This window comes from Oryzias latipes, chromosome 18 (genome assembly GCF_053564925.1).
Source record: "Oryzias latipes strain Hd-rR chromosome 18, Olatipes_Hd-rR_3.1".
Lineage (NCBI taxonomy): Eukaryota > Metazoa > Chordata > Actinopteri > Beloniformes > Adrianichthyidae > Oryzias > Oryzias latipes.
The window spans coordinates 2,042,842-2,061,913 of NC_136254.1; the positions used below are offsets into that span (position 1 = coordinate 2,042,842).

The 19,072-nt window shown below is 45.8% G+C and overlaps 2 protein-coding genes across 5 annotated transcripts in view; one reads left to right on the top strand and one right to left on the bottom strand.

The window, feature by feature from the left end:
• rtn3 (reticulon 3) overlaps positions 1-6,953 on the bottom strand; it is a 30,853-nt gene extending 23,900 nt beyond the window's left edge. For 3 of the 4 annotated variants that reach the window (XM_004080061.4, XM_004080062.4, XM_020711819.2), the window contains exons 1-2: positions 6,254-6,410; positions 6,055-6,150 (exon numbers count right to left, since the gene is read on the bottom strand). In XM_004080061.4, coding sequence (XP_004080109.2) covers positions 6,055-6,150; positions 6,254-6,395 — 238 coding nt within the window. In that variant the 5' untranslated portion in view covers positions 6,396-6,410. Of the gene's footprint in view, positions 1-6,054; positions 6,151-6,253; positions 6,411-6,924 lie in introns of those variants that run through there. The other variant, XM_078936598.1, reaches the window with a different exon arrangement.
• A 301-nt stretch (positions 6,954-7,254) lies between these two features.
• men1 (multiple endocrine neoplasia I) lies at positions 7,255-18,933 on the top strand. Its single transcript, XM_023966196.2, has 10 exons — positions 7,255-7,409; positions 9,241-9,720; positions 11,043-11,251; positions 11,562-11,690; positions 13,631-13,671; positions 13,754-13,841; positions 14,109-14,245; positions 15,501-15,639; positions 17,583-17,756; positions 17,844-18,933. The coding sequence occupies exons 1-10, from the start codon at positions 7,256-7,258 to the stop codon at positions 18,366-18,368; spliced, it is 2,076 nt and encodes a 691-aa protein (XP_023821964.2). The 5' UTR covers position 7,255; the 3' UTR covers positions 18,369-18,933.
• Positions 18,934-19,072: the final 139 nt, after the last annotated feature.

Consider the following 19,072-nt stretch of genomic DNA (forward strand, 5'->3'; position numbering starts at 1 on the left):
GCAGACCTAAAGGTCAAGGTACTTTATTTGTACTTACCTTGTTCTTACATGTGGTAAGTACCATAAAAGACACCTTTGCACAACATGTAAATACCCAGTAAGAATATTATAAATACCCAGTATGTACCACATAGGTATGAACCAAATAGTACCATATAAATACACAGTAAGTACAATGTAAGTACAGAGTAGACACAAAAAGTACCATGTAAGTACCCAGTAAAGTACCATAGAAAGTACCATGTAAACACACTGTAAGTACCCAGTAAATTCCATAAAAAGTACCATGTAAGTACCCTGAAAGTACCCAGTAGTTACACTATAAGTACCATGTAAATACCACTTAAGTACACTGTAAGTACTGTACTGTAAAAGAAAGCGTTACCATAATATTTTATGTTTATGATAAAAAAAAATACAAGGCAAGCTGGACTACATAGCAACAACTGTAACCATGGAAACGGAGTGTTGCTGGAGCCCGACTCCATCTCTTGGTGCCCTCATATCCTCTTAAGCCACAAACACGTGAAAACACCTGCTGGCGGAGAAAAAAAAACAACTAGATATGATTCAGCAGCACCATATTTTTTTTTACCGACGTCTTCTTCTAAACCTTAAAGCAATAAGGTTTGAGAAACAAGGTCCTCATTTCTGAAGTGTGTCACTTCCTTAGCGATTACCGTCTCATCTGCGCACGCCAAGAGTTCAGCTGCACACAAAAACTGGCGTCCACAATTTGATGCAGGAGGGGCACGGGCAACGCTGGTCCCACAGCTTTGCAATCCTCCAGCATATAGTCAGTACCTCAGGTTCCAGGAAAAGATCACTAAAACGCAACAATAGTGCAGTGGAATTCACAGAAATAAGCCCATATTTTACTGATTTCATCCACTGGAATCCTACTTTTTATTGCCATTTATTATTTATTGTGGTTAGGGGGGGTCGTAAAGAATACTACCAACGTATTCCCTGCGTGTCGTAAAAGGCGACTAAAAGGGACGGAGCGAGAGGACTGGGAATCCTCTCCCCTGTAACTACATTCCTAATTACAGACAGGGTAGAGTTGGGAAGGGGAGATTACCTCCCCAAACCCTTAAGATTGGGTCGTTGAATGTGCGGGGGTGTAGTACAGACGGAAGCAAAAGAGATCTGATTGGAAGGATGTTTGAAAGGAGGGGAATGAGCGTGTTAGCACTGAGTGAGACAAAGATGAAAGGGAAGGGTGAGTGTGTGTTTGGAAGTGTGAGTGGGAGAATGTCTGGTGTAGAGAGCGGGAGAGCAAGAGAAGGTGTGGCTTTGCTGGTGAGCTGTGAGGTGAGACGATGTGTGGTTGAATGGAAGGAGGTTTCACCAAGACTGATATGGGTGAAAGCGAAATTTCGGAAGGAGCTGTGGGTGTTCGTGAGTGCATATGGTCCTGGCAGTGAGAGGAATGAAGAGGAGAGAGTGACCTTCTGGAACGACTTGGATGAGTGCTTGCAAGGATTTGGAGCAAATGTGAATGTAGTGCTGATGGGAGATCTGAATGCTAGAGTGGGTGATGAGAAAATTGAGGGTGTTGTTGGCGGGCATGGTGTTCCTGGAAAGAATGATAATGGTGAGAGACTGATAGGAATGTGCACTGAAAGAGAGATGGTGATTGGGAATACATGGTTCAGAAAGAAAGAGATCCATAAGTATACGTGGGTGAGGCAGAGTGGTGGAAGAGTGATTGACAAAGCACTGATGGATTATGTGGTGGTTTCAAAGGTTGCATGTAGTAGATTGCTAGATGTAAATGTGAGGAGGGGAGAGTGTGGAGGTATGTCTGATCACTATTTGGTGGAAGGAAGGTTGCGTGTGGGTATGCCATGGGTGAGATCGAGAAAGAGTGGGGAGGCAAGAAAAGTTCTGAGAGTGAGTGTTTTGAAGAACAGAGAGAAAATGTGTGAGTATCAGAAGGAATTAGGTGGCAAGTGGAATATGGTGAAGGAGCAAATGGTTGTTGGAGTGGAGGAAGAATGGCAACAGTTCAAAAGTGCAGTGGTTGGAAGTGCAGAGGAAGTGTGTGGTGTGAGACGTGTTGGGGGTGGTCTAAGAAAGGGAAGTGAATGGTGGTGCGAGGATGTAAGGTTGGCTGTAGCTGAGAAGAGATGTGCGTACGAAGTATGGCTGCAGAGAAAGGACAGGGAGTCATATGAGTGTTATAAGGAGAAGAAAAGGGATGCTAAGAGAGCTGTGCGTGAGGCAAGAGCGGCTGCGGACGAAAGGTGGGGCAGACAGTTGACTGATAATTTTTGAGAGAACAAGAAAATGTTTTGGAAGGAGGTGAAGAGGGTGCGAAAGGGAGTGTCGGGGAGGGAGGAGAAAGTGAAAACAGAGGATGGAAGGATGTTGAATGAGGGGAATGCAGTAAGGAAAAGATGGGCAGAGTATTTCGAGAGGCTGCTGAATGTGGAGGAAGATCGGGATGCTGTGATTGGGATGGATGGAAGGGAAAGTAGACTGAATGTATTGGGAGAGTTGAATGAAACGTTGATTACAGGAGAGGAAGTTGAGCAAGCTGTGGGAAAGTTGAAAGTAGGAAAGGCTGCAGGTGTGGATGGGTGTGCTGTTGAATGCCTGAAGTGTGGTGGAGCGATCGTGATTGAGTGGTTAGTGAGATTGTTGAATGTGTGTTTTGCAAATGGGCAGGTGCCGCTTGATTGGATGAGTGCGTGTGTGGTTCCCCTGTACAAGGGTAAGGGTGATAAGTACGAATGTGGTAGTTTTAGGGGTATTAGTCTGTTGAGTGTTGTAGGCAAAGTATATGGGAGAGTGCTGATTAATAGGGTAGTGGAGGGAACTGAGTGTATGATTGGTGAAGAGCAGTGTGGTTTCAGGAGAGGTAGAGGGTGTGTGGATCAGGTGTTTGTTGTGAGACAGGTGTGTGAAAAGTTTTTGGCTAAGGGGAGGGAGGTGTTTTGGGCATTCATGGATTTAGAGAAGGCGTATGATAGGATTGATAGAGAGGCGTTGTGGGTGGTGTTGAGTATGTATGGTATTGATGGTAGATTGTTGGAAGGTGTGAAGAGTTTCTATAGACACAGTAGAGCGTGTGTGAGAGTGGGAAATAGCATGAGTGAGTGGTTTCCTGTGAGGGTTGGTCTGCGTCAGGGATGCGTGATGTCTCCGTGGTTGTTTAACGTGTATATGGATGGTGTGGTAAAAGAGGTGAATGAAAGGGTGTCGGGTACGGGTGTGAGCATGATAAATACTGACGGCAGCGAATGGAGTGTGAATCAGCTGCTGTTTGCAGATGATACTGCACTAGTGGCTGACTCAGAAGAGAACTTGGGACGTCTGGTTGAGGAGTTTGGAAGGGTGTGCGACAGAAGGAAGTTGAGAGTGAATGTGGAAAAGAGTAAGGTGATGAGGTGTACGAGGTTAAAGGGTGAACGCAGATTGAATGTGGCATTAAATGGGGAGTTGTTGGAAGAGGTAGAGTGTTTTCAGTATTTAGGGTCGTGTGTCTGTGTGGATGGTGGAATGGGGGGAGAGGTAGAGTTTAGAATGAATGAAGTACGAAAGATATGGGGGGGAATGAAGAGAGTGTTTGAATGTAGATCACTGGGAAAGGATGCAAAAAGGAGATTGTATGAGGGTGTGGTGGTGCCTGCAGCGTTATATGGGGCTGAAACATGGAGTCTGAAAGTGGCGGAAAAGAGGAAGCTGAATGTAGTTGAGATGAGATGTTTGAGGAGTATGTGTGGTGTGACGCGTATGGATCGTATGAGAAATGAAGTTATCCGAGAGAGAACTGGTGTGACGCGAGAGTTGGCTGAAAGAGCAGAGCAAAAGGCACTGGGATGGTTTGGACATGTTGAAAGAATGGAAAGGGAGCGATTGGTGAAAAAGGTATATGAATCTGATGTGAGTGGAGTGAGAATGAGAGGAAGACCGCGAATGGGATGGACAGAGGGTGTAAAAAGAGCGCTGAATGCAAGAGGGATGACTGTGGTGCAGGGGAGAGAGGCTGCTCAGGACAGGGATGGGTGGAGAGAGTTTGTGTATGGATGAATGGATGGGTGTGGTAGAGGTCTGGTCTTGGGATGAAGCGGCAAGGGGAAACCAGCCTTGGCTGAGGCCCTGCAGTGGAGGTGCCCACACTGGGCTGTGCAGCTGACCCTGGTGCAGTGTGGTGTGGCTTAGACCAGATCTCAGACCAGTCGCACGCACATACGCACACACGCACTCACGCACTGAAGGAGGAGGGTTTGGGGAAGAGACAGAGGGAGCTAAAATTGTGTGCCTTGTCTAGGCTACCCCACCTTGGTGGGACACAGCCTTGGTAAATAATAATAATAATAAATTATTTATTTACTAAGACGTGCTTTTGCCATTTCTTAATGAGCAGCACTATTTCTAGAGTCCAGCAACTACGTGGTCTACAGATCAGATTTGTACATCAAGTCCTCTACAACGAGAATATTAAAGACGGCCTTTATTATGAAAACATATATTATCTCACGTTACAAATGCTCTTTAAACTAAATGTTGTTTCTCTTTCGGCTTAACTAAATACAGTGACTATACTTAGTCTGCACATAGGAGCTGAAACACAATAAAAATTAAATTCAAAAACATTGAAATGACCCACTCAGGTCATCTTTTGATGCATTTTGAAAGTGTTTCCAGTGGTCTTGATCATAAAAACACCAATCAATATTGGAGCTAATGTGCAGTTCTGATCCAGATTCCAGCTCGGCAGAGAAAAACAAAGACGTAAACGGATCCATTTGTCATCATTGGACTAGAGCAGAGCTTGTAGCTTCTATGCAGCAACAATCACAGCTGCATTTTTTCATCTGCACCTGATTCACAACGATCTGAACACAGAAATACTCTGAAATGGGACTTTAACCTTAAATTTTATATACACATGTCCTCCATCACCAGAAATATGCCAAAAAACACATTTTTTTCTGCAGTGGGGCTTTGATATATTTACCATCCGACATCTACACATTATTGTGGGTTTCATTTTTTACACGTTTTAAAATCTAAATTTAATTTAATCTAATTTTTAGATGGCAGCACCTGTGTAGAGAATTTCCGTGGGACATTTTAACCTGTCGTTTCAGTTTGACCTCTTTTCCATTTAAAGTGCTTCTATAACAGGAATTCAGTCAAGTGTCTCGCTGCCACACCCAGTCACATCCATCCAGCTGCCTCTGATCTCCACATGTGGAATTTTCCTACAGTCTTCTTCTTGATTAACTGCTCTACGCCTTCAGGGGCTTTTTATTGAACCTATCAGCTGCTGCTGCTGCTGATTGCAGTTAAACCAAGAAAACCGTCAACACGCCCGAAGACACGAACTAAGAGATGACAACGCAGCCACTCCCGCACGTGCGCAACCCCACCGGGTCTGTGGAAGAGCTGGGAGCACGCGCCCACCAAGCAACACAAACACAGCAGCTATCAGTCCAGAAACGTCAGGCTACATAAACTATGATCGTTATCATCAAACAGAGGACACGAACAGTGACAATGTGGCTTTCAGGGAGGCCTCCCTCTGTTGGCAGATGCCCAGTAAAATGCGTCTGCAGTGCAGAGCAGCACGTCATCCACAAACCGCACAGCTTTAGCTGCCGCAATAATAATTAGAGAAGAAGAATGTGGCGTCGAGACGAACGTTTGAACTCCGTGCTCGGGTGTGTTTGCAGCCAGGCATGTTCATTGATCGCGGGCTACGGTCAAACGTCCAACCACATCCGTGGCGTGTCCACCGCTGAAAAAACAAACACGGCTAGGGGAAAAACTCCACGGACGCCGGCGTTTGGGAAAACGACGACGAAGGCGTCAAAGCTAGCATGATAATAGTGTCCGCGTGCGCGTTTTAAAAACATGCTAAGTGGTCGTGTACCGTTAACGTAAACTCCAGATTAAGTGTCACCACATCTAGATCTTCCACAAACATGTCATGATGTCACAGAACACGAACCCGCGCTGTTGGTGAACGTTAGTAAACGTAACAAATAATAATTGGAAATAGCAGCTAGCTAAGTAACGTGGATGTCCGCGAGGCCTTACCGGACAGCTTTGATTCCTTGGCAGCAGAATTTTGTCCATCGGCAAAACCTTGCGACGACGATATCTGGGCGGACTGGGTCATTGAATCCATTTTCTCTGTAAATTCAGGACAAAAGCACACAGTCGAAGAGGCCTGTGTTGTCTTATTTGCACCTTTCCTGTTTCTTTCTCATCAACATGTACGAGTGGGCTGACTTGCCTCGAATTTCTCCCCCCAAAAAGCCGCTGTTGGATCCGAACTTCACCGCAACGTCTGAGCGCAGAGGAGCGAGCGGAGACGGAGGAGCGAGGCGGGCGGGCGGGTCACTGTGGAGGAGGGGTAAAAGAGGGGGGAAAAACATGGCGGACCTGAGACGTTCATGGGCATCACGTAGACACGTTAAATACGCTTTCGACATCATATCACACATTTCTGCTTCTGAATCCAACAACACAAACGCACCGAATGGACTATTTTTTAAACATAAAGGCTCATTCTTGCGGTGTGTTACTCCAACGAGCTCGCGCCAGGCGTAATGTTTTTGTGAAGTTGAAAATGTTCGACTGTCATGGAAGGGATCAAAGCGAATATTCTTGAACAGTCTACCGTGGTATTATAGTTACATGATTTTTCAAGACTGTCCTCCTCTGTATTACGAACCTACTTTTTTAATATTGGTCACTGCGGGACCAAAACTGGACAAATATAATGAATATTTCTGAATAAGAACGGCTCATCCATCGTTCAATTGTCCAGGCGTTAAAAACGGCATTCCCCTTAAAAAATAAAATTGATAGAAAAACTATCATTCATGGCCTTGGCGTAGTTTGAAGTAGCGCTAAAGGCGCTTGTATAACGTGATTTTCACGTTTTCGTTATGCAATGTTTACATTTTCTTTCCCATTTTGCTGCATTTCGTTTTCGTTACAGCCTTTTACCGCCTCCTGCTGTTGACGCTTTGGATTGTCCTCTATAAACTACGTTTCCCAGCGTTCAGTAGGGGTTTGATTGTTCTAAAGTTCATGATCAGCGGGGTGGGCCGATCGACAGAAACCAGTTGACTTGCATTGAACGGAAAATGCCAGTGAATGTGTCATTTTTGAATAACCACGACCTAAAGGAATAATAAATATACCCAAAGTCAGTAAAGCTTCAAACATAAATACTTTAAGCATGGTTGTTAATGCATAATAAAAGCATCAGCCGCATGAACCTGCTGATATGTTTGTAGCTCCGCCTTCTCGACACCCGGCGGCATGTGCCGGTGTTTCAATGATGCGAACCCCGCCTCATTTGACTTTCAGGCAGATTGAACTGCGCGGTAAAAGAAGTGGGACACAAACAAAAACATGTGTCTGGAGCGGCGACTATTCTGGTATGTTACGGCTTCGTTTGTTTGGTGAAATTGGTCTCCGATAGAAGCTCAGGCTAGCCCACAGATAGGTTGTGTATGGACTGTGTGTTTCGCCGCATTTCTACCAGCATATCAGTTACATGAAAGTGGTGGCTTTAGCTTACTATTAGCAACATGTTAGCATGCTAGCTGGTTTCGAGAAAACTAGCTGTGATGCAGGTTGTTGGATCAAGTTCTCCAAGGCCAAATGAAGTCCGTTTTTGGTTCCGTGTCATTTAGTTTCATTGAACTATTTTTATGCAACGCAGATTTAAAGTAACCCCGAACTTTAATAACAATAAAGATCAGGTTTGTGGGTAGTTAGCTAGTTAGCCTACGTTATCCAGCCCATTTATAAATGGAATTTATTTAACGATGTTTTTCAGAGTTAAGCAGTAGACTGTGGCCCTTCATGGGGGCATTTAAATGAATTCGTTTGTTTGATTGAGCTCGCACGAGCCTTTTTTTTAGCAGCTTGGCATCAACTGTATGACTGGAAGTGTAGGGGTGCCCCGCCCACCTGAGCTCCACACATCCACGCGCTAACGGGATGAAGAACACTGTTATGAAACGGAGCGCGCGCGCGCCTGGCCACACTTGTCCTGTTGGCTGTTGTGTAATCCATTATAATTCAAAATAAAAACCTAACACACTTAGCAGTGTGTAGATGACTGCGATGGACCAGTTGTGTCGTGAAAAGACGAGATGAAAGCAGATCATGTGTTACTAAAAGCAGAAAAGACTTTCAAATACTTTAATAAATGCAAACAGAGAAAGAAAAAAACACAGACAGGAAGCAAACCTGTGACTCATATGTTTAAATATTTTCATTCAAGGGTTTTCCCGCCTTCTTTTTCCACTCTGAGACATACAGGAAACCAACTGACAGTTGCTCTCATTCTGCAGTTTTACATCAGAAATGTTGAAATCTTCCTCACATGACATGGTTTTACCGTATTTTTAACACGTGGTAAAAGTTTACCTGTTCATGTAATATTAAAGGCCTAAAATGGTCACCACTTTTTTTTTTACTGACTTTATTGAACAGTATATCAAACGCATCATCAAGGCGATCGTCAGAATCAATAACCAATGTGATCGTTCCAAAAGCTTCCATTAAAGTTTATAATAGGAATAACAGGAAAATGGTTAAAAAAAGAAAGCTGGCTGACACTTATGTATGTCAAATGTAGATTGGAGAAGTAACAAATTAAAACTATTATCTACTATTTTATTATCAGAATTGAAATATGTGAGGATTTGTTTGAAATTTAGAATAAAGTTACTGTTTAATCAGGGAAATCATTACACAAACGAGAATTATTTTCTATATTTGATAAATTTGGATAGAAACATATTTGTGGGGTAAATGTTATGTACAATTTATACAAAATGTACCTGGCCGTAACCATGATTTATTTCCAATTTATGTCATTTAATAGCTTGTTCCCATAGATTTCTCCTTTAGGTGTTCTGCTTCTAAAACTCTTCTGTCTCTCAGGAGGGCGTCATGTGACCAGTTTACTGTTTCTCTTTTCTGCTACCAATGAGTTTTCATCGTTTTACTTTTTATCTTATTTTATTTTCAGGTGTCTTTCTTTTTTTAAATGAACGTTAGTTTTGTTTTGCATTTGCTAAAACTTAATTGTTTGCAAGAATTTTTCTTAAAAAACTGGACATAAATGAAAAGTTTGAACACGACCAGCTGCCTTTGGGGAGTCGTGAGGCTCTTCCATTGAGAAACTGCAGATGTGAAGAATAAAGTTCCGTGTTTCATGCCTGAGCTTTTGTCCGTCACATCCGTGTGCTGCAGATGTGGAGCCGTCGGACCCCCTGAGCCGCGTGCCATCGGATACCATGGGACTGCAGTCCGCCCAGAAGAAGCTCTTCCCGCTGCGAGGGATCGACGGCGTGGTGCAGCTGTTCGATGCCGAGCTGCGTAAGCCGGAACCAGACCTGGCTCTCCTCTCGCTGGTCCTGGGGTTCGTGGAGCACTTTTTGGCCGTGAACCGGGTGGTCCCCATAAACGTTCCGGGGGTTCGCTTTGAGCCGCTGGAGCCCGACTGTCCCGCCTCCTGCTTCCCCACGGTGGAGCTGGGCATGATTTCTGCGCTGTACGAACGCTTCACGGCTCAGATCCGCGGGGCCGTGGACCTGTCCCAGTACCGACGGACCGCCTCGGCGTCCAGCAGGGAGCTGGTGAAAAAGGTGTCGGACGTTATCTGGAACAGCCTCAGCCGCTCCTACTTCAAGGACCGAGCTCACATCCAGTCTCTCTTCAGCCTCATCACAGGTACGTCACAGTCTGTCCTTCATCATTCATGTTCTCTGAAAGGACAACTGGCTCTGTGGGCTTTTTCATTCACTTGGTTGACCAACCGTCTTTGGACACATTTACTGAATGAAGTCAAATTTATCCAGGTGAGGGTTTAACTAAACCCTAAGGAAATGTAACGTAGTCCGTCATCTAATGATTATATTAGCTGCATCTATGCATCTATACCACCCTGAACGCTCAAATAACCACAAATCCAATCTGGAAATCTTTTGATTGAGTTAGTTTGTATTGAACACTTTTATTTTTAAAAACAAATGAACCATTTTTATCTAACTTTAATTTGGTTTAGGCTCCTAATTTGGCTAAATGTGGTTCATGTTTTTGGGGATTCTGGAAGAAAAACTGTCCCTTAGGGTCATCAAGCAGCGTTTGAGATGATTTAGGCTGAAAAACTTTCTCCATGCTCCTCAGACAGACACGAACATTTTCACACTTTACTCTCAAAGTTCAAACCTTTGTAGAAAAATAAGTCGTGATGAAGATTTGCTTAACTTTGGCAAACTGAACACATTCTGGATAGGAGACCCAGCGCAGAATTGATTGATTGACAAGGTCTACAGCCAATCAGGATGCAGAACACAGAGCACTGTGGGGAAAAAAGGGAGGAATGACTGTGTTCCACCCCTGGAGGATTTAAAGATCCACCCTAAAGAAAATGTCTTCTTGGCAATTTGAACAGCATTTTCCCACGATGGACGACACAGACAAAGAAAATAAGGCTTAAAACTACATTTCTGAGTTTTTCTTTGGTCAAATTGTTGTTAATCAGGAGCAGATTAAAAAAAAGTGCGTTTGAATAAGCCTTTAGGTGTGACATAGAAAATACAATCTGCGGGCTGTAGTCCCAAGCTCCGCCCCTTTCTGATCCACCTGCAGACCAACAGATCCAAGAACGTCTTTGTTTTCCTCGTCTGAGCTGGAATCTGGATCAGAACTGGACGGATGGATAGAACCGAAATCACACCGTTAATGTTAGGTTGGGGGTGGGAGGGGGGGGCTGTAAGCTAGTGGGAAACCATGTAAACAGATGGATGATGAGATCAGAGGTACATTTCTGATGAACTCCTGCCGCTCTGCAGAGACTATGTCCTAGAAAACAACTTTTGGCTTAAAACGACATGGTGGTAATAAAAAGGTCACTGCGAAAGCTTTGACCATCGATCAGAAGATGATTGGAGGGGGACTTTGAGCAAAGATTTGCTCCTTCAGTTGCTGTGGTTGAGTTGAATAAAGAAATGTCTTTTATTCTCTTCCCTCCCATGTTTCCTTGGAACCAGGCACTAAACTGGACAGCACCGGCGTGGCGTTTGCGGTGGTGGCGGCTTGCCAGGTGCTGGGTTTGAAGGACGTTCACTTGGCTCTGTCAGAAGATCACGCCTGGGTGATATTTGGCAAAGATGGCGAGGAAACGGCAGAGGTCACCTGGCATGGGAAGGGAAATGAAGACCGCAGAGGCCAGACGGTGACGGCCGGTGTTAATGAAAAGGTAGAGTCTTCCTCTGACTTCTTTAGCTGATACTTTTAAAGGATTTGGTTGTGGAGTTGGAGTTTACCAGCAGACGGTTGAAGGCTAATGTGGTTATTTACCCGAATTCTGCTAAAAGCATTTACTTTCATGAGTTCTGGAGACCTGGAAGTGTTTCCTGTTTTCATGCACAAACACGTTTAGGATGTGAAGCAGACCTGGATGTGGTTCAAAGGAATGAAAAAGCTAAAAGCGAATATTTCTCTGCAGATGGACTGAGCTGCAACGTGGCAGATGTTCTCGACATTAACGCGAGCTTCTTCTTTCCCAGAGCTGGCTTTATCTGAAGGGCTCCTACATGAAATGTGACCGGAACATGGAGGTGGCGTTCATGGTCTGTGCCATCAACCCTTCCCTTGACCTCCACACCGACAGCTCCGAGCTCCTGCAGCTGCAGCAGGTGAACACCGCCGCATGTGTGTGTGTTTTAAAATGAACTGGTACTGTTAAAGCTCAATAAGGACGTGTTTAAGGAAGAGAAACCAGTTTCTTCGTTCAAGCTCGACAGTTCAACTTGAATGGAAGTGATATCTGGTAACCGCAGAGCAAAAGCGCCAGCCGCTGCCTCTGTCCACCGTTTCTTTTAGTTTCCTCTAACTTTTACTGCTGCAGAGTTTCAAACATCCAACATTTGCAGGCCTCTGCACTGAACGAGGTACAAGCGTTTTCCACTAGGGGGCAGACTTTCAGCCTAGCAGGATGTAAATATGGAAGCATTTAGGAAGTTTTGCACTTGAATGATGTTCAAATCAAAACAAGAAGAGCAATTCCTTCATCTTAGTCGCTAAAATAGAATGTGAGTCATAAACGGACACAATCTTCTGTACGCCGTTTTGTCAAGGTCGTTTATGAAGAACAGTAGAGGTCAATCTTGATAAACCTCCAAAAGAGAGAGGTTTGCTTTGAAATCTACTGATGACATTCTCTGAATCACGCTGGCTTCACAGAGTCAAGGGACGTATCCACGATTATGTCTGTCCACACTCACAATAGGGATTTAAAAAGTATTTGTAAGTCAAGCTACAAGCTTTTCCGCCTAAAAAGAAGAGTTTGGTCTGTAATGTTCATCATAGGCTTCAACTGTGAGAGACGACATGTAAAAAAGACACCCAGGTAGTCCCATTGTTTAATTTTTTATGAATTTATTGGCTTATTGGTGCAGAAAAAAAGTATTTATCTCCAGCAAACAAACAACTACTTCTTCTTTACGAAGCTCTACTGTCCTCCACTGGTTACCTGCATTCATGTCACCTGTCTGTGTAAAGGACACCTGTCCACGACCTCAAACAGTCAGACTGTAACCTTTCCACCGTGACCAACACCAAGGAGCTGTCAAAAGACACCAAGAACGGGATTCTAGACCTGAACAAGGCTGGTGAACCGCTTAACATTAAACAAGCAGCTTGATGAGAGAGAGAAAAATCAACGCTTGGATCAATTTTTCAGAAGAAAAAACAAGATCACCGACGATCTCCCTCTACCTGGAGCTTCATGAAAGATCTCACCTGGTGGAGAACAAATGATCTGGAGAACGGTGAGGAAACAGACCAGAACTACACAAGAGGTCCGGACCCATCTGAAGTTCTCCAGAGACCATCTGGATGATCCAGAGGAGGAACTAGAGGAACCCAAAATCGCCACTCGCCATGTCTGGAGAGGAACAAATGTAAAGTTACACACCCTACCTACTGTGAAGCACGGGGGAAGAAACATCATGGTTTGAAGCTGCTGTTCTGCAAAGCGGTCAGGGTGACTGATCCGATCCACGAATGGTGAGAATTTGTTCCAAAGCCTCCTTCCATCAGTGAGAACATTGAAGTCCGGATTTTCCAGCATGATCCCAAACGCGTCGCCCAGACGACCAAATAGTGGCTGCTAGAAAAAACCTACGACGTTCCTGGAGTGTTCTGTCAGTCTGTGGATTCAATCCAATAGAGGATTGGTGGACGGAGAGGAAAGTGTTTTTCAACGACAGCCCTAAAACATCACAGCTCTTGAGAAGATCTGCAGGGAGGAATGGACCAAATTAGCAGCCACAGTGTTTACAAACCTGCAGCAAACCTTTGACCTGCGTCATTGAAACCAGAGGTTCTTCACATGTATTGAGACGAACGTTTGTTTTTGACCAAATACTTCTTTTCTGCACCACGACTTATACCCTAATACTGTGTATGTACATCCATATGTACATGGGTACCTGCGTAGGATCATAGTACTGCTGTAGTCCAGCAGACACATTCCCCGATGTCTTAGGTGTGGTTGTGTTCAATGACATGTGATTAATGGCGAATACATTTTGTTTCTCTCCTAATATCATCTCCTTGTGGGTTTTTTTTTTAGAAACTTCTGTGGTTGCTGTATGAGCGAAATGACTTGGAAAGGTGAGGGCAAACCGCCGCTGCTGTCGCTGTAGTGCAGGATGCACTTCCGGGTTGATGCCTTCCTCTCTGTGTTCCTCTACAGATACCCCATGGCCATGGGAACGCTGGCAGATCTGGAGGATCAGGATCCAATCCCAGGGAAGGGGAACCCCCTGAGTATTCACCTGAAGGTGGGTGTGTCCGCAGAGGTTTTCCACATCTGAAAACTGGAACGCTGTTATTGTGAAGTGGACCTTCAGGTTTATGTAGAATGTTGTTCAAAACTCTAACAGATCTTCAAAATGTAGACAAGTTGAGCATCAGTTGACAGTTCTGACTTCAATTGATGTATAAAAAATTCTTTTTCTTCTCTCACTTAACCACCTAAATACCGTTTATCCAAAGCTTGGAGCGCCAAGATAAGCAAAAGCTGAAAATGTGTCTCCGTCTGTGTTCAGGCGGTCCAGTCGGCCCAGAAGTACTACAACAACGAGCACATTTACCCCTACATGTACCTCGCCGGTTTCCACTACAGACACAAGGACGTCCGGGAGGCTCTGAAGGCCTGGGCCGCTGCAGCTCAGGTCATGCAGGAGTAAGTCCACACGACACGCACAGAACGGATGTATGCACTGTATAACCAAACGGATGACCAGAATCAGGTGTCCCAATCACTCGGCCGGCCACAGCTGGATCATATAAAAGACATGCAGACTGTTTTCACAAACATATGTGAAGGAACGGGACGCTCACAGGAGCTCCTTGAATTCCAGCGTGGGACTGTCGTAGGACGCCATCTGTGCTGCCAATCCAGGGGTGAGATGTCCTAAATGTTCCACAGTCAGCTGTCAGCTCTATCAGAACAACATGGAAGAGTTTGGGAACAACAGCAGCTCAGACACCAAGTGGTCGACCACGTAAACTGATGGTCAGAGGACGCTGAAGCACAAAGAGGTCGCCTACTTTCTGCACTCAGATGCTGCAGAGCTCCAAAGGTCATGTGACCTTCAGATTAGCCCAGGTACAGCATGCAGAGAGCTTCATGGAACGGGTTTCTATGGCCGATCAGCTGCATCCAAACACACATCACCGAGTGCAACGCAAAGCGTCGGACGCCGCCACTGGACTCTAGAGGACGCTTTTCCATCTGGATGCCCGATGGACCAGTCTGGGCTTGTAGGTTGCCAGGACAACGGTACATTTCGGACCGCATTGTGCCAAGTGGAGGAGGAATGATGGTGTGGGCTGTTTTCCAATACCTTTGGGAATACAGTTATATGTGGCGTGAGGAGTCATTTAACTCATATTTTCTATGGTTTTTAGTTTTATTAGTGTTGACCATTTAACAGTGTTGACCATAATCATTGTATTTTAGAAGCGAGTTGTGTCCTACCTAAATGACAGTGTCTCTGTGCGGCTCTGGTTGAGGACATGTCTGTATTTACAGGCGTCTCATGTCGGCTGTAGCTAAGTCTGTGCTCTGGTTTGATGTCTTCCATTGTTTTGGGTATTCTGGTATTCTAATCAATCCAGGAAATGTCCAGTCTGTCTCTTTCTGATCTAGCTAGCTATCACTCGTATGCAGAGTTTAAAAATAGCTCCCACCCGGTGCTCAGTCCCTCCCCAGCCCTGTGCTTCCTTTTCCTGCCCCCATTGTTCTGCGGGGCATGTGAACATCAGCTCATTCAGAACAAAGTTCAGTTCTTTTCAGACCCGAACGTCTCCTCTGCTTTGTCACACAATCACGGTTCAGACAGAGTCGTTTCAGCTGAGGACGTGTGATTCTGCCCAGTTGTGTTCAGGTTGTCTCCTGCCTGTGCTGAAGGGTCTCTCTCCTTCCTCTCCTTCAGCTACAACTATTTCCGTGAGGATGAGGAGATCTATAAGGAGTTCTTTGACATTGCCAACGACGTCATCCCCACGTTGCTGAAGGAGACGGCTGCTGCTGACAGTATCGGAGAAGAAGACGGCGGAGAAACCGCCGACAAGGTGACCGTTTCTGATGGAGAAGAAGGGAAACGCGGTCAAGACCTCATCACAGAAACCCAGAGCAGCCTACCTGTCTGTCTGTTTTCTCGTGACGATGGCATCTGCTATCACATTATCACAAAAACACGTTTTTAAACTTTTGAATTTTTCTACAATCTGCAGCAAAACAAAGCAGTTTGTCAGAGAAAATGACAAACATCTATAATTGATTACTTTATTGGTGGTCCAGCTCAGGAAGAGGTTGTGCTGATGTTGACAGCATAAAGTCCAAATTCGTCATTTGAGGAGAAGGTTGGCCCGGCTGCAGCTGCGCAGGCGACTGCAGGTCGCTGATCCTGCGGTTGTTGGCCATCAACGTGGTACAGAACGACGCAGGGGAGGTGTTAAAGTTTATTAACCTGATGTTGGGACTGGCACACGTGATAAAAGGTTTTAGGATGAATTTATCATCAATCCATTCGTGTGGAGAATAACCAAGAACTTCACTGAGACGGCTTAAAGCAGGGGTCCTCAAATCCAGGCCTGGGGGGCCGGTCTCCCGCTGGTTTTCCAGAAACCCTGCCTTATTTCCTGCTGATCACCTGGATCAGGTGTGTTTAGCCAGTAAGGAGCTTCAATGGCAGGTTGGTTGGTAAACATGAAGGACACTGACCCCCCAGGCCTGGATTTGGGGACCCCTGCCTTAAAGCAAAGGTCTTTTTGGGTGAAAGACAAACGCTCCGAACTCGTTTAGGCATTTTTCTATGTACTAGTTCTTCTCACAAACCCGTTCATTCATACAGATTCCCTTGTTTACTGTGGGAATATCTTCCATAAATAACCTGCAAAGTGGGATTACAGATGTTTTAATGCTGTCAAAGTCCTCACAACACACTTTAGACGCTTTCCTTAGACAGACATGAACATTTTCACTCTTTTCTCTCTTGTTTAAACGAGTTCAAAATTCAAAGCCTCAAAGAAAAATCCGTCTAGAATTATAGATTAAAAACAAAGATCTGCTTGGAAGGAAGATTCCTGTGACTTTGTTCATGACCAGGCTGGAAGGACTTGGTCTGTTATCACGAGAGCAAAAACGTGTTTTCTGCTGAAGACGAGATAGTAGATGTCGTTATCACAAGAGGACGGGCAGAAAACAGTAAACCGTGGTCTCGCACCCCTAAAGGGTTCAGGAACACAGTTTAATAACCGCTGGTTATACTTTATCTATTGCTGCCAGATCAGTCTGATCCTTTATGCATCAAACTCTATTTTCTATCGTAATAACTGCTCCCTCTGTAAGCTTGACTATTGTTTTCTAAATCAACTTTCTTCTTAGAACCCTTTTCCTGTCATATCAGCTTCACATAAAACAAAAATAGTAGTAAAAATAATAATATTCATGATAAAAAGCCCACCAACACACATAAACATTACAAAAACACTGCATGAAATCCAACGAAAACACGAGGAAATGTAAATCGCCGTGGGTTTTTGTTTGCACTGGGGGGCTCTTGGAGAATCTGATCAATTCCATTCATAAACTCCTAAAAAGAATCTTAAAATCGCCCCTAAAGCTGGCTGGGAGCCGCTGCAAAGATGTCTAAATGAGAGAAACGTGCTCCCCTTTTTTCTGGTTCTGGTTAGAAGATCCACAGACGAGTTCTGAACAAGCAACGACCGATTGATGGATGGTAATTTTCTTTGTGTGCGTCCAGATTCTTTCACTATTCGAGCCGATGAGATGGGCGGGGCAAAGGGAAATGACCAGCCAAGTGGGCCCCATGTGGTTTAAAAGTGGGCAGACGGTGGTGGCCCCACCTGGGTTAGCCCAGGTGAAATGATGGGAACAAACCCATGGGGGGCCCACTTGGCCTTGCAGGCTGGGGAAATCCCAGAAACCCTTTGCATCCCTTTCAGGGAATCCAATCCAGTTTTACTGACATTATTATTTTTGGTCCCCCAAGGTTTCCACCAAGCAGGCAGCGGCCTTCTCTGCACTTCATGACCCAGAATGCTTTGCCCACCTGCTGCGTTTCTATGACGGGATATGCAAATGGGAGGAGGGAAGTCCCACGCCGGTGCTCCACGTGGGCTGGGCCACCTACCTGGTCCAGTCTCTCAGCCGCTTTGAAGCCCAGGTGAGGATTTAAGGGGGAGTGCGGCTGAAACCTTTTCGGTCCCGGCTGGCCGTGACGCGTGACTTGTGTCTCCGTGTCGTGTCAAAGGTGCGTCAGAAGGTCTCCATCATAACCAAAGAGCCCGAGTGCCAAGAAGACGACGACCACTCCAGCGAGGATCCCAGGGAGAGCCGCCGGAGGGGTCCCAGGAGAGAATCCAAGCTGGAGGACCAGAGCTCCCCTCCCCATGCCGCTCCCGCCTCCCCGTCCGGGCCGCCGCCCACAGCGGCTCAGCCCAAGAAGCTGGGAGAAGGAGGCGTGCGGCGCCGCTCCTCCTCCCACGGCCCATGCGCCGGAGACGTGGATGGGACGCCAAAGTCCCCCGGCGCGGACTCCATCCCCTCCCCCATGTCCCAGCAGCAGGCCTCGCCCTGCCCCGCCGGGCCCATGGTGGTCTTTCAGAGTGAGAAGATGAAGGGCATGAAGGAGCTGCTGTGCGCCGCCAAGGTGAACTCCAGCGCCATCAAGCTGCAGCTCACGGCGCAGTCGCAGGTCCAGATGAAGAGGCAGAAGAGCACGCCGGCGGGAGATTACTCCATGTCCTTCCTGAAGCGCCAGCGGAAGTCGCTGTAAGTCAGGGAGGGGGGTCGGGATGGCGTGCAGGACATACTGTGAAGATGGAAGCGCGCTCTCATCAGCAACATGCCGAGCTCCACACATCGCGTGACTTTGTGCTCCTGCAGTCCGGCCCGCACCCCCTGATTGTAGGTTAGGTTGTGTTTTATTAGCTGCTGTTGCACACCGTGTGACTTCATAGTGATCTACATGAGGAAGCTAAAGAAACAGGAAGGACCGGGAGCGACGTGCGCAGACGTTTGTGCACCGCTGTGGTCTCGACTGAGGGCTTGACTGAATTTAGGATAGTTACTGTGTAACATTTCCCACTCTTTACAGACGGCTTATTTCTTGCTAGCTCTATGTTGCCTTAAGTTTGTTTTTGGTTCCAATCTGTTGTTTTCTGAAGTAGGTGGCCTTTAGTTTTAAGGAATGCCATAGTTTAGAGTATTTATAGTAATTTGAGACGGCCGGCAAGACCAGACCCTGTCCAGGTGGAGTCATGCAACATCCTCTCGGCTTCACCCCTTGTTGTTTTTGTTGCTTTGGTTTCTGCAAGAAATAAAAAGCTGATGAACCTCAACGTTTTGTGGTCTAACGATGTGCAGCAGTGTCCTGATGTGAGCAGACGTGTGACGGCGTTTATTCAGTCCAGCTGCCTGTTGGTGAAGGAACAAGTTCCACTTCCATCCAGAGTCTGGACTGATTTGGTTCATTTCAAG